The sequence below is a fragment of the Ahaetulla prasina genome, chromosome 3 (assembly GCF_028640845.1).
Source record: "Ahaetulla prasina isolate Xishuangbanna chromosome 3, ASM2864084v1, whole genome shotgun sequence".
NCBI classification, from domain to species: Eukaryota; Metazoa; Chordata; class Lepidosauria; order Squamata; family Colubridae; genus Ahaetulla; species Ahaetulla prasina.
This window is the reverse complement of record NC_080541.1, coordinates 127610043-127622976: the sequence shown is the minus strand read 5'-3', so window position 1 is coordinate 127622976 and position 12934 is coordinate 127610043. Positions and strand designations below refer to the sequence as shown.

Here is a 12934-nt window from a genome sequence, read left to right as displayed (position 1 = left end):
TGGAATATTTATCCCTTTTTCATTTAACTTTGAGAAAGATTATCAACTTCAACAATTTCATTGAAAATATATCTTCTTAGTTATTTTAAATATTTGCAATTCAACAAGATCATAAGGAACAACTCATCAGGAATTTATATGTTCTACATTGTGCACAAACAATATACATACACACACACAGACATACAAACACATAAACTCACAATTTTAGGCCAAAATAACATACATTTTAAAAGGAAAAAAAGTACTGTCCAGAAAATTATTTGAAAACTTACAGGAATATTCTTATTTTTGTATTATTATTCAACTTCTCAAGAAGATAAAGGACCATATGAAAACAAAAGATGCAGTAAAATCCCCAATCTCAAAAGAGAAAAAGGTTGCTATAATAGGTATCAGCATATACCATTCATATAGTTTGAACACATTTTTACAAACATTGTAATGAGAAGCTGGACCTAGAAAGCAGAACAGATTTTCAGGCAGATTACCTCTTTCATCAGTACTATCAGTTGCATTCCAAAAACAAATCCTTTGAAATTGAATGTTAAGAAACAATGAACAAATAGATTTTAGAAAGGAAAGTTAGAAGGGTGAAGAAAAATATAGATCCACAATAAATAAAACTCACCACCAAATACATCTCCATTCTGGTAGTTTTTCCCCTTCTGAGCTTCCTCTTCATTTTGTACAGCAGAAACATGCTTGGCTGATGCACAGCCCATAGTTTCATTTAGTCAACTCCAGCTTGACTAAGCCGCAAACCATTTCTACAGGTAAGCACACATGGTCTTTGTGTTTTTTGGAAAAATAATCCACCTTCCAGCTTTGTAGTCAAGTCACTTTTAAAAATCTGTGATATAAAAAAGAGGAATAAGAAAAAAATCAATAGGTGTATGAGCTAAATGGCTATTACTAATGTGTTCCACCACTAAAAAGAAGAATGTTCCTTAGTGGTCCTTTTCTTTATTACATAAATTTTTATCTATAGAAAAAGTAATTTATATTATTTAACCTCTATAAAATTGTTAAAAAAATACTTTTGCTTTAATGGCTAAAGCTTTCTTTTCATCAGCAAACTTTGTCACAACACACAACACACAAAATAAAGGAATAATTTCACTTCAACAATTCCTTCATCATGTCCAAGCCATGTGTGTGTTTCAAGGAAATAAATCTGTAGAATTTTCATACAAATAATGATTTAGTGACAAAGTAGTTCCATTTCTAACACACAGCTATCATGTATGTCAACTTTAGGAAACGGGTCAATTATTGATAAAGATTGTTGAGTAAATAGTTGTTCAGAAGGTTCATGAATAATTTAATAAGATCAATTCCCCATATGCCCCAATAAATCAGACCTTAGCATCAAATTTCTACTCTATCACCATCTTTCTGAATCAATCCACATAATGGATTGAACTTCAGATAATCATAACCAGTATACGGATATTATTTTAAGTTGTATGGGCTTTCTAAAGAATCCCTTAGATGTAAATTTATGAGATATGATCCTTCCAGAGAATATCTATGCATAATGTAAAATATCACATAGACCTGAGGATACTATTACTAATCCATAAACTAGATTTTCCAGGTCTCTTGTCCTTCACTTGAGGAATTTTTGTAACTTTTGAACTTATATAATAACTTCTTCAGTGTTTACTTGGTCTGATATTCCGGTATCTGTTTCTATGAAAGTCTGAAGAGAAAAGCTAGGTCTATTTCTATAAAATTCCTTGCCATTACATTCAATATCGGTTATGTTGGAATACCATAAATAATGTTATATATCATTAAAAAGCAAGCTTCTCTTCTCTAGACAGCCACATATATATATATATATATATATATATATATATATATATATATATATATATATATATATATATATATATATATATATATATATATATATATATGTTTTCTGAGGTTTCATGGTGTTTGTATGTAGGTCTTTGGTTATTCGGGTTTTCTCCCGCGTAAAATTGGAGTATCTTGGCGACATTTCGACGAAGTCTCATTCGTCATCTTCAGGCTTCAGCTTCATGCTTCTGGGAGCAATGTGTGATAGGACACACCCCCATCCAATCAGAGCACAAAAAAAACCCCATCCAATCAGAGCACAGCCAAGCTCCCACCCAATCAGTTCAAACCCCCTCTAGCAGTTAAAAAGGAAGAAACAGCTGCAATCACACATTGCTCCCAGAAGCACGAAGCTGAAGCCTGAAGATGACGAATGAGACTTCGTCGAAACGTCGCCAAGACACTTCCAATTTTACACGGGAGAAAACCCGAACAACCAAAGACCTATATACAAACACGATACCAATCCCATAGATTGCAGTGACTAAATTATTACATTATAATATATAACATATAGATGAAACCATGACGCACTAATTATATTTATTGCTTCTTATGCTTATTTGCAAAACAGTAACATGGGACTAAGTTCGAATATAAAGAAGACCAAACTAGCAACAACAGGCACAGCAATCAGCCTTAGAACTGACAATGAAAATACCGAAATGGAGGATAGCTTTTGCCATTTAAGAACAGGATTGATTATAGACACAGGAAATATGCTATTGACTAGCGTTTGGCAGAACTGATAGACCTTGGAAAAGATATTTGAATGCCAGAATGTGTGTATACCTCCAAGGACAGAGTTGTGCAGACCATTCCCTGCAATATTTGGTGAATGTGAAAGTTGGATGGAGCTAATCTAATTTCAGGGTGAAGAATATTTCATAAAACAGGCACTTCAGCACCAAAAGTACGTCTCTTGGGACTCCACAGATGTAGGTCCCTAGTTGATGGCATCTTTCCGCATGTCTTCTCTATCAGATTTAACAGAACAGGCCAATTTAACTAGGAAGAGGTGGTTCCTCAGATAACCCAGTTCCCATGACATTTGGATTGCCATTCAACTGTGATTTCAGTGAGGTTTTTTGCATCTTTTTTTGCCTTCATTTAGCAAAGTAGGGCCACCAGTACTTCTTTCAATCTGCCACTTTTGTATTCATGGAAGAAAAGAGATATGGGGATGATAGGCATCCTTGTTTCAGTTTACTGCGAATTCATGCATATTGTCATTTTTAGTTTATTGGAAAAAATCTTCAGATCTATAATCATGTATTCCAGTACTCCCATTAATCTTGGAGTGTTCAACCTTCTGACCCAATAGACACAGTTAAAGGTCTAACTGTAGTCAAGGAAGCAAAGATTAACCTCTCGAAATGTTTTCGCTTTCCCCATATTCATCCTCTGCTGGTTATTTGACCTTATGTGTCTCTGCCTTGTCAAAAATCTTCTTTTATAGCAGCATTTGTCTCTGTAAGCATGATCTTAAGCAAAATTCTGCTTATGTGAAGAAACATTTTGTAATTTATAACTTTTTGATTCCTTCTTCTTCAGAATTGGTATATACACCGATCTATCTCACTCCCTCTAGTTCCATATTTATTTATTTATTTATTTATTTATTTATTTATTTATTTATTTATTTATTTATTTATTTATTATTTAAATTTTTATACCGCCCTTCTCCCGAAGGACTCAGGGCGGTTCACAGCCAGATAAAAAATACACAATACACTATAAATACAATTAAAATACAATTAAAAAAACTTATTAAATTGGCTAAGATTAAAAATTTAGGATAAAAACCCATTAAAAACCCATAAATTTAAAAACTAACCCAGTCCAGCGCAGATGAATAAGTGAGTTTTAAGCTCGCGGCGAAAGGTTCGGAGGTCCGGAAGTTGACGGAGTCCTGGGGGGAGTTCGTTCCAGAGGGCGGGAGCCCCCACAGAGAAGGCCCTTCCCCTGGGCGCCGCCAGACGACACTGTCGCGCCGCCAGCACCCTGAGGAGTCCCTCTCTGTGAGAGCGCACGGGTCGGTGAGAGGTATTCGGTAGCAGCAGGCGGTCCCGTAAATAGCCCGGCCCTATGCCATGGAGTGCTTTGAAGACGTTCACCAACACCTTGAAGCGCACCCGGAAGGCCACAGGTAGCCAGTGCAGCCTGCGCAGGATAGGTGTCACTCGGGAGCCACGAGGGGCTCCCTCTATCACCCGCGCAGCTGCATTCTGGACTAACTGTAGCCTCCGGATGCCCCTCAAGGGGAGCCCCATGTAGAGAGCATTGCAGTAGTCCAGACGAGACGTCACAAGGGCGTGAGTGACTGTGCACAAGGCATCCCGGTCTAGAAAGGGGCGCAACTGGCGCACCAGGCGAACCTGGTGGAAAGCTCTCCTGGAGACGGCCGTCAGGTGGTCTTCAAAAGACAGCCGTTCATCCAGGAGAACGCCCAAGTTGCGCACCCTCTCCATCGGGGCCAATGACTCGCTCCCGACAGTCAGCCGTGGACTCAGCTGACTGTACCAGGATGCCGGCATCCACAGCCACTCCGTCTTGGAGGGATTGAGCTTGAGCCTGTTTCTCCCCATCCAGACCCGTACGGCTTCCAAACACCGGGACAGCACTTCGATAGCTTCATATTTGTTGACATGCTGTTATTTATTTATTTATTTAGAAAATTTATATAGCCACCTACTCGCTCACAGTACTCTAGGCAGCTCTAGGTGGCTTACAAGCAATAAAAATGCAGTATAGAAAAAAATGAAAATAAAAAACAATAACCACCCCCACCCACCAATAAAATGTTAGTATTTTAAGTGCCTATTCTTCAGTTTGAAATAGCTCAGGGAGCTCTGTGCCTGGCACAGTCCTATCTGACTTCTGGTCTACTGCCTCTATTCCTCCTTTTCTGCAAGGACTGATTCTGAAATGTATTTTAGCTCTCTAAATGTTTCATTCTATAATCCCATTTGTAAAAGTTGTCAGCATGGTTTTTTAATCTCCCTTTAACCACATCAAATCTCTTCCATAATATTTTCAGGTATTAGGCCTAAATTTTCTTACAATTCTTTTGATCTTGAATGCATAAATATTTTTAGTAAATGTTCATTTTCTTGTTCATTTCTTTTATCTCTTGACATTTTTGACTGCTACATCTTTTCTTGTCCTTTCAAAACTCTTCTACTTAAAGTCTGTTGAGTTGTTGTATGGCTTTGTTGCCATAGATTTTTATTCTCTCTCTTTTTTCCTGACTCTGCTGATAGTTTATTCTGAAAACACTTGGATCCTTTTTTCTTTGATACTCTGAGAATACTTTTTCCACTTCAGCTTTCATGATCTCTCTTAGCTCTTTTCATAGTTCCTAGTTTGCTATTGAATGAGTTATTATACTGAATCTGTTCCTTACATTGATCTTATATTCTGACTGACCTTCAAGTTGAAGCTTGCTGGCACACCTACTCACTTAATGCTCTAAATTTAATCTGTATATCTGACACCAATAATTTATGGTTTGTTCCACAATCTGTACCTAGCCTGTCCTGTCTGACTAGATTACATTTCTCCAGCTTCTGTTTCTCATTATTTAGTCTATTTAATTTCAGTATTGTCCATATGGTGATGTCTATATCGAGAGTCTGTTTATATTGCTTGAACAAATGCTGGCAGTACACAAGAAATCTCTGTGCAAAAGTCCATTAGCCTATCTGTCTCATTATTACATTTACCCAATCTGAATCTTTCTAATTCTATGTACTGCACCTCTGAATCTACAATTTTTGCATTCCAGCCACTCATTAAGAACACTAGATCTTTTCTTGATATCTCATCTAGTGATTTGCCACAAAATTCTTCAATGTGCAGGGTTACAATGTGGAGAGTCCCGCATTCAGATCTGAAACACCATACATTGTTTTGAGTGCTTTAATCCATCATCTCTTCAAGCTGCTTCAGGCCAGTTTGGAGAGAGTTCAACAAAATATTTTGCATCCATTCAAAACCAATTTCCCCAGAAAGAAAGATTTAAGCACTCAAATCCATATAACAGTGTTTATATTTTTTTATTAAGGGTAGATAAACAGCAGAATTAGCTCAGCATTACACAATTAATACAATGTGTGACTTGATGCTGGTTTACACAAAGTGGTACTCAGTGTATATCCAGCAGGCCATTATCAAATATATTGCAAAGTCTCTATGGCACATGTGCAAGATTTTTCTGGAAAACATCCATATGGAAATTACATCCTCTAATTAATAAGTACTGCAGAACATCTGGTGACAGGGGAAGCACAATAATCCTTGGAAGACCTGAGAGAAAGAAATCCTTGAGGGTGGATATTGTGTAGTGATATTGTGTAGTAACAGAAACACACTATACAAGGCGGGCATTCTGGAGAGTAGTGGCACATTTTTTTAATAGTGCAAAAACAGAAGCAATGTATTTGCTAACTAGGTCATTGTTGCAGTAATCAACTCTCCTTTCCAAATCACTGCTTACCTCTCAGCTGTCATCTGATATCCAATTTACCCATTTAGCATATAAATAGAGTGAAGTCTTTTTTAATTCATTTTTACTGCTTTTAAAATAAAGAGATAAATGAAAAAAACACAAATGTATGCATTGTCGAATAAAATACACATACACAGAAAGTAGAAGGAAGTTTCTGCAAAGGGAGCTCCAAGCCATGTTTCAGATACAACAGAAAGATACAATGGATACTATTCTGCAAGGGTTTACATTTTCCTTCTGAGCAGTCTTCAAGGGATTTCCACTTAGCTCCATAAGACACCCTAGTGCAGTGTTTCTTAACCTTACCAACTTTAAGACATGTGGACCTAACCTTGCAGAATTTTCCAGCCAGTATGATTTCCATTTGATTGTGTAAGACACCCTAGTGGATGGCTTCTAGGTAGCTACGTCAACTGCTTCTACTTTGCGACAGCAGTATCCAGTCTTCCAGACAATACAGGAATCTAGGTCTGAATCTATCTCTCCATGACCGATGAAGGGCAGGTGTTTGGAAGTCAAATATATTTTCTGAGAGGAAGACATATTAGACTGTCAAACTGGCGGCCCACAAGCCAGATGCGTCATGTACAGGCCATGCCCACCCCAGCTCCACGAATGGTAAAACTGTCATGAAACATCACGTGATGGCGGTGAGTTTGACATCCGTGTATTAGAAGAACAATTCAAAGCTACTAAGGCTCCAATTGTATTATGTGGATGTAGCTGAGACAATTCCTACTAATCTTCAGAAGAACTCTAGAGAAACGGACAGAAAATGTTTTAAAGAGGCAGTGTCAGTAACAATGGGGGTCTTTGGGTGCAGGATGCAGTTCATTCACTTTAAAGATTATCAGAGGTACAGGTTGGGTATGGAAGTAGAAAGGGGCAACTGGTTGCTATAAAGAATAAAGTAGGTTTCCATAGTCTGCATTGGCACACCGTTGGGCACAGCTTTTGAGCTTCATGCAGGGTGACATTGATATTTGTATTCTAGATATGGCCTCCAATGTCTGTCTAGGAGAACAGAGCCAAGAAAGGCAATGAAGGGTGATACAGGACACCACACTTGAGTAGGTATGAGAAGTCTGAGTAGTCTCTGTGAGAAGCTATACATAAATCTTGCTTAGTGAATATTGCTGCTCCTGCCTGAAAGATATGATTATCTGCCTGTATCCTTGAGTAAATTAGATAAAAATGGGGTCATATTCTCTCCCACTCTCCCATAAAAATGATGGCATTTTGCAACAGATGCTCGACAATCCTAGGGCGTTGAGCTTGCAAAGATTACAAACTGTCCTAAATACCAATTATTCATTTAAGGAATGAAAAAGTAGAGTAAGGAATTAAAGGAATAACACAAACAACATTTTTATAATTGTAAGATGATCAAGAGCTAACAGATGAATGTGTTGATGTCACAATTGAAAAGAAGGATCTCACAATTGATGTCATAATTGAAAAGAAGGATAGCAGCAGGAGAGCTATGCTATGATCTTTCCTTATGTGTTCTGATTTGCTGCATCATTATACTCTTAATCTTTGTAAAAATCTGTTTTTAATCCATGTAGAAATAGTCCTCTTTTAGCAATAACTGCAAAGGGCAACTCTATATTAAGCTAAGTAAAACCACAACTGTGCTTATTATCTTTTTTCAGATTTTCTTTGTTTTTCAGACCTGCAAATGTCATAAATGTCAGGGTTAGTCAGTCATGCAGTTACTTTTTCATCACCATCATAACTGTGAACAGTTGTTATACAAGGCAGTTGCTAAATGAGGACTACCTGTAGAAAAACAACGTGATACCAATGATGAAACATCTACAGCAAGGGTGTCAAACTCAAGTCATCACAGTGGCATCACATGACACATTGGGACTTTTCCCCCCTTTGCTAAACCGGGGTGGCTAGCATATGACACATCTGGCCTGCGGGCTGGGAGTTTGATAGCCCTGATCTACAATAAAGGTAGTAGAGAGCAGACAATGTCACTCTATATCCAAGCTAGCAGTAAAAAGGGAACTCTAGAAGAGATTGTGAAGTTCATTTGCTATATCAAATCCAGATAATCCAATGGCAGCTGCCTCCAAGAAGACAGCTGCCTCCAAGAAGGCAGCAATCTGTAATTTATACAGCACACCTTCTCCGGACTATTTGTAATTATTACACTTCAAATAAAATACATGGATCTAGGAGTAAGATTTTATTGAAACACTACTTCATTTTCAAATATCTCCAAAGTAATTTTATTTCAAAGTGTCTATTTAAGCCAATCCTCCTTAACAGATATAAATTGGCAGACAAAAATGTCCATTAGTAAAATGACTGACTTGATTTAAAACAACCAATCCTCCCAAATCTTAATTAGGCTAATCCTGATTAATTTAATGAGATCAGTCAAGATCAGCAAGATGCTGCCCCTTGGGCTGGGTGGGTACTGCTATCTGGTTGTGAATTCTATGAAAAAGTCAACATTTTCAGTTATTTGTTTTATTCTGAATTAAAATGTCACCAAATAGCACCAGTAATTAGGCAGCCACTGCTGCGCTGCCTCTGTTCCATTATTAACATAACATAACATAACATAACATAACATAACATAACATAACATAACATAACATAACATAACATAACATAACATAACATAACATAACATAACATAACATCAGAGTTGGAAGGGACCTTGGAGGCCTTCTAGTCCAACCCCCTGCCCAGGCAGGAAACCCTACACCATCTCAGTCAGATGGTTATCCAATATTTTCTTAAAAATTTCCAGTGTTGGAGCATTCACAACTTCTGAAGGCAAGTCGTTCCACTTATTAATTGTTCTAACTGTCAGGAAATTTCTCCTTAGTTCTAAGTTGCTTCTTTCTTTGATCAGTTTCCACCCATTGCTTCTTGTTCTACCCTCAGGTGCTTTGGAGAACAGCCCGACTCCCTCTTCTTTGTGGCAGCCCCTGAGATATTGGAACACAGCTATCATGTCTCCCCTAGTCCTTCTTTTTGTTAAACTAGACATACCCAGTTCCTGCAACCATTCTTCATATGTTTTATCCTCCAGTCCCCTAATCATCTTTGTTGCTCTTCTCTGCACTCTTTCTAGAGTCTCAACATCTTTTTTACATCGTGGCGACCAAAACTGGATGCAATATTCCAAGTGTGGCCTTACCAAGGCATTATAAAGCGGTGCCTGATTCTAACTTCCTCCAATTCAATGTGTCACATAAAATTCTCAATAGGGAAAAAAGTAAAAGAAACACTGAATAAAACCTATATGACCCCAGATCATCTTATTTTGCTGATGCAGTCACTTATAAGTGTGATTACTTGGGGGAGGAGGGTTGCCATTTAAATAGCTTCTATCTTATGTTTGTGATGTTTCTGGTGCTCAGAAAGAAATCACGCTAACAAATATCAAAGATGACACAAAACTACATATGCAATTACAAATTATGATGGTGTCTTCATAAACCTCACTTTTTTATTTTAAATTCTCATACAGAAAATAAATTAAAGATGACAATAAAACTCATCCCAACTTCCTATGAGAAGATATAGGTAGTATATTTCATAATAGGGCTTTCAAACTTTCTGAGTTCAGAATTGTTTTCACTGTTACTTTTCTTGCACAATGTCTATATTTGCAAAGCATAATTGCAAAGTAACAGAGATTGGGGTTTTTCCCCTCCCCTTTATCTTACTTGAACTGAAAGTATGACCCATGGTTTCCAGAAATGCTGAAATCATTAGTGTCTTCTGTACTTATATAATCAAATTTTCTTAATCTCCTTTTTTCAATATGCACAAATAATAAATAACAATACAGAAGAGACTCTAATATTTAAGCAATGAGCTTAAATATAAAAACCCTTATTGTACAACAAATATTTTGATGTAATCTGCAGAGGTTTTTTAATGTTATATTCAATTTTCAACCAAAAAACTAAATAGTCTTATTCATACTGACATTTTAAATCATAGTTAATACTGATATAATACATCTCTTTTTAATCTTCAGTGATCTAAGTTATTTAAACATTATTGTTGATAATCTTTAGTCAACACCAGAGATAGCACTGTAGCAAAATAACTTTATGCATTAACTGTGTTTTACAACAATAACAACAACAATCCCCAAAAGATTTCAAAGGCAGTCTTCAAAACAGTTTAAAATCCACCACTTTATGCTACATATTTTTTAAAACATTGTCGACACTACTGACAAAAACCGGCTTTTAAAACTTCCTATGGTAAAGAACTAATTGACGGATCAACAGATCTTGCTTGCAAGTTTTTCAACTCTGGACTTCACTGAATTAATTCCTACTTTCCAGCTGCTATTACAAATTTGCAGAGACTGAACTGGTCTTGCTAGCTGAAATCTGCTTCTGGGGCTCTTACTTGGAATATGCTACTAAAGCAATTCCTTCAAGTCTAGTGTAGTGGTTCAAGGAATCATTTGACTTGAATGGAACAGCACATCTTTTTCAACCATTTCCATCCTACCCAGGAGTAGGTTCTACTTACCTTTACTACCAGTTCACAGCGGGAGCAGGCACACTTCTGTACATGCTCAGAAGCTTCTGTGCATGCGCAGAAGCCCCTTGATGACATCAGGGTGGGTGGGCGGAGCCTCCCACCGGTTTTACTACTGGTTCTATAGAACCGGACAGAACCGGGAGCAACCTGCCACTGATCCTATCACATTTCTTCAAGTCATGGGAAAGGTCAGGGAGAGGTTCAGTGAAGAACTTCATATAGGAACATTTCCCAATGCTATGACATTTACAGTATTCATGTTATCTTTTAACTGCAAGGGCTCAGTAAAATGATGGCACAATTACAGAAATGCTTCCTAATTTATCTTTCCCCAATTTGATTTCCTCCAAATATATCGGACTGCAATCTAGATCATGACTCTGTCAACATAATCCTATGTGATATTGATTGGGGCTTGATAAAGGTCGACATTTGGCAGAAAAGTGAAATAAATATTAAATAAGAAATAACAGTATGCTCCGGAGGACTACTGTGTATTATTTATTTGCTGGCAGGTAAACATACTCTGGGCAAACAAATAATTTGTTACCTGCACTCCTAGTGCAGTTAAATTCACTAAACTTTATTGAAATCAGGGCTTGTTTACACAAGACATTATATGATATTTGGTCAATAGGTGGTCAACAAAGCAAAGTCACTAAATATATCATTTATTCAGGGCTAAACATGTAAGCACACTTTATTAATATTTTATGAAAGACCACTGTAATTTCCAAACCCTAACACTGGTTTTAGAAGTGAGAGTTTATGGATGCACACATCCCATTAATTCATATTCATGAAATGCTAATATATGGATAAATTTGCCTATCCAATCCTGCCCCTGCCTCATCTTATGGTCTCACTATATAGGGAAGGAACAATAGGTGCATCTTTATATAAGCTTCATTAAATGTATCAACAATATCTTCCCCATCAAAGTTCATGCAAATTTTTAGAAAAAAACTCATTCAACTCCATGATTTTTTTCTTAAAGAATTCATGCCAGTATCTGAAAAAGTTGTTTATTTTTGCCTGCTCTAAGAAAATATGGTATTTGTGATGAAGTTAAAATGTCCCTAAAGGTAATTAGAGAGAATTAAATTTATTAAATCCTGGACACACATTCATTACACAAGGAAGATTCTGCAATAGTGAAATATCATATACTATGTAAACAGTTTTCTAATAAAACTTCAGTTTGTTTTTATAAAGCATTCCTCAATAATTCATCATAAAACAAGCTCCAGCTTGTAGAAAGCAAAGATACTAACATTTCATCAAGAAATACCCGAAAATAGCCTAACTAGGCAAAAACGATAAACAAACACTTCAAATTACAATTGTCTCTACATTAAAAGGGCTTTTCAGCTTCTCCACCCTGTCTAGAGCTCTTCTTCTATTGACACAGCTGCTCATTTCCCCTCCTTCATAAAATTCCCTCCTTGTAAAAAGTTTTTTAAAATGTGAAAAAAGGAACCCAGCTTTCTGTTAATAGTATTCATCAACTGGTGGACTAATTGCATCCCAAGAAGTACAATCACAAGGAGTGAAAATGGGTCAGACTGATGAAACTTCTTCCTCCCCAAAAGATTCACCTTTGACATTTTATGTATTGGGGGTGTGTGTGACAGAAGAAGTGGTCAAGCTACATATAAATGTGTTTTAAGCAACCTGGTCTGTACTTAAGTAACTATTGCCATTAGCATTGATTTTACAAGCAAAATCTATATCCCACTAGCCATTTTATATACTTTGAGTAAACCATACAATAATTTTTGCTTTTTCTCCTCTTATTACCAGTATATTAAAAAATCCTTTAATCTAATTTAAAATTTCACTCATATTGCCATACAGAGGAAAAAAAGAACTGAATGAGGACCTTCCATTACCCAGACTTTTGGTTGCCGTTTCCATTAGACTCCAGCAATGTAGCCTCTGTAAATAATCTGAATAATCAACCAGTTCTGCACTCATCCAGAGGTTCATAATCTATCTCAGGGGTATCAAACTCAAGGC

General features: G+C 36.8%; 1 protein-coding gene across 5 annotated transcripts in view; it reads right to left on the bottom strand.

The window, feature by feature from the left end:
* The window catches only part of C3H1orf21 (chromosome 3 C1orf21 homolog), a 143562-nt gene that overhangs the window by 88633 nt on the left and 41995 nt on the right, over positions 1-12934 (bottom strand). For 3 of the 5 annotated variants that reach the window (XM_058176294.1, XM_058176296.1, XM_058176295.1), the window contains exon 2: positions 632-853. The exons of 1 other annotated variant lie outside the window; for it this stretch is intronic. In XM_058176294.1, the coding sequence (XP_058032277.1) occupies positions 632-725 (94 nt within the window). In that variant the 5' untranslated portion in view covers positions 726-853. Of the gene's footprint in view, positions 1-630; positions 854-12934 lie in introns of those variants that run through there. One more of the 5 variants, XM_058176292.1, reaches the window with a different exon arrangement.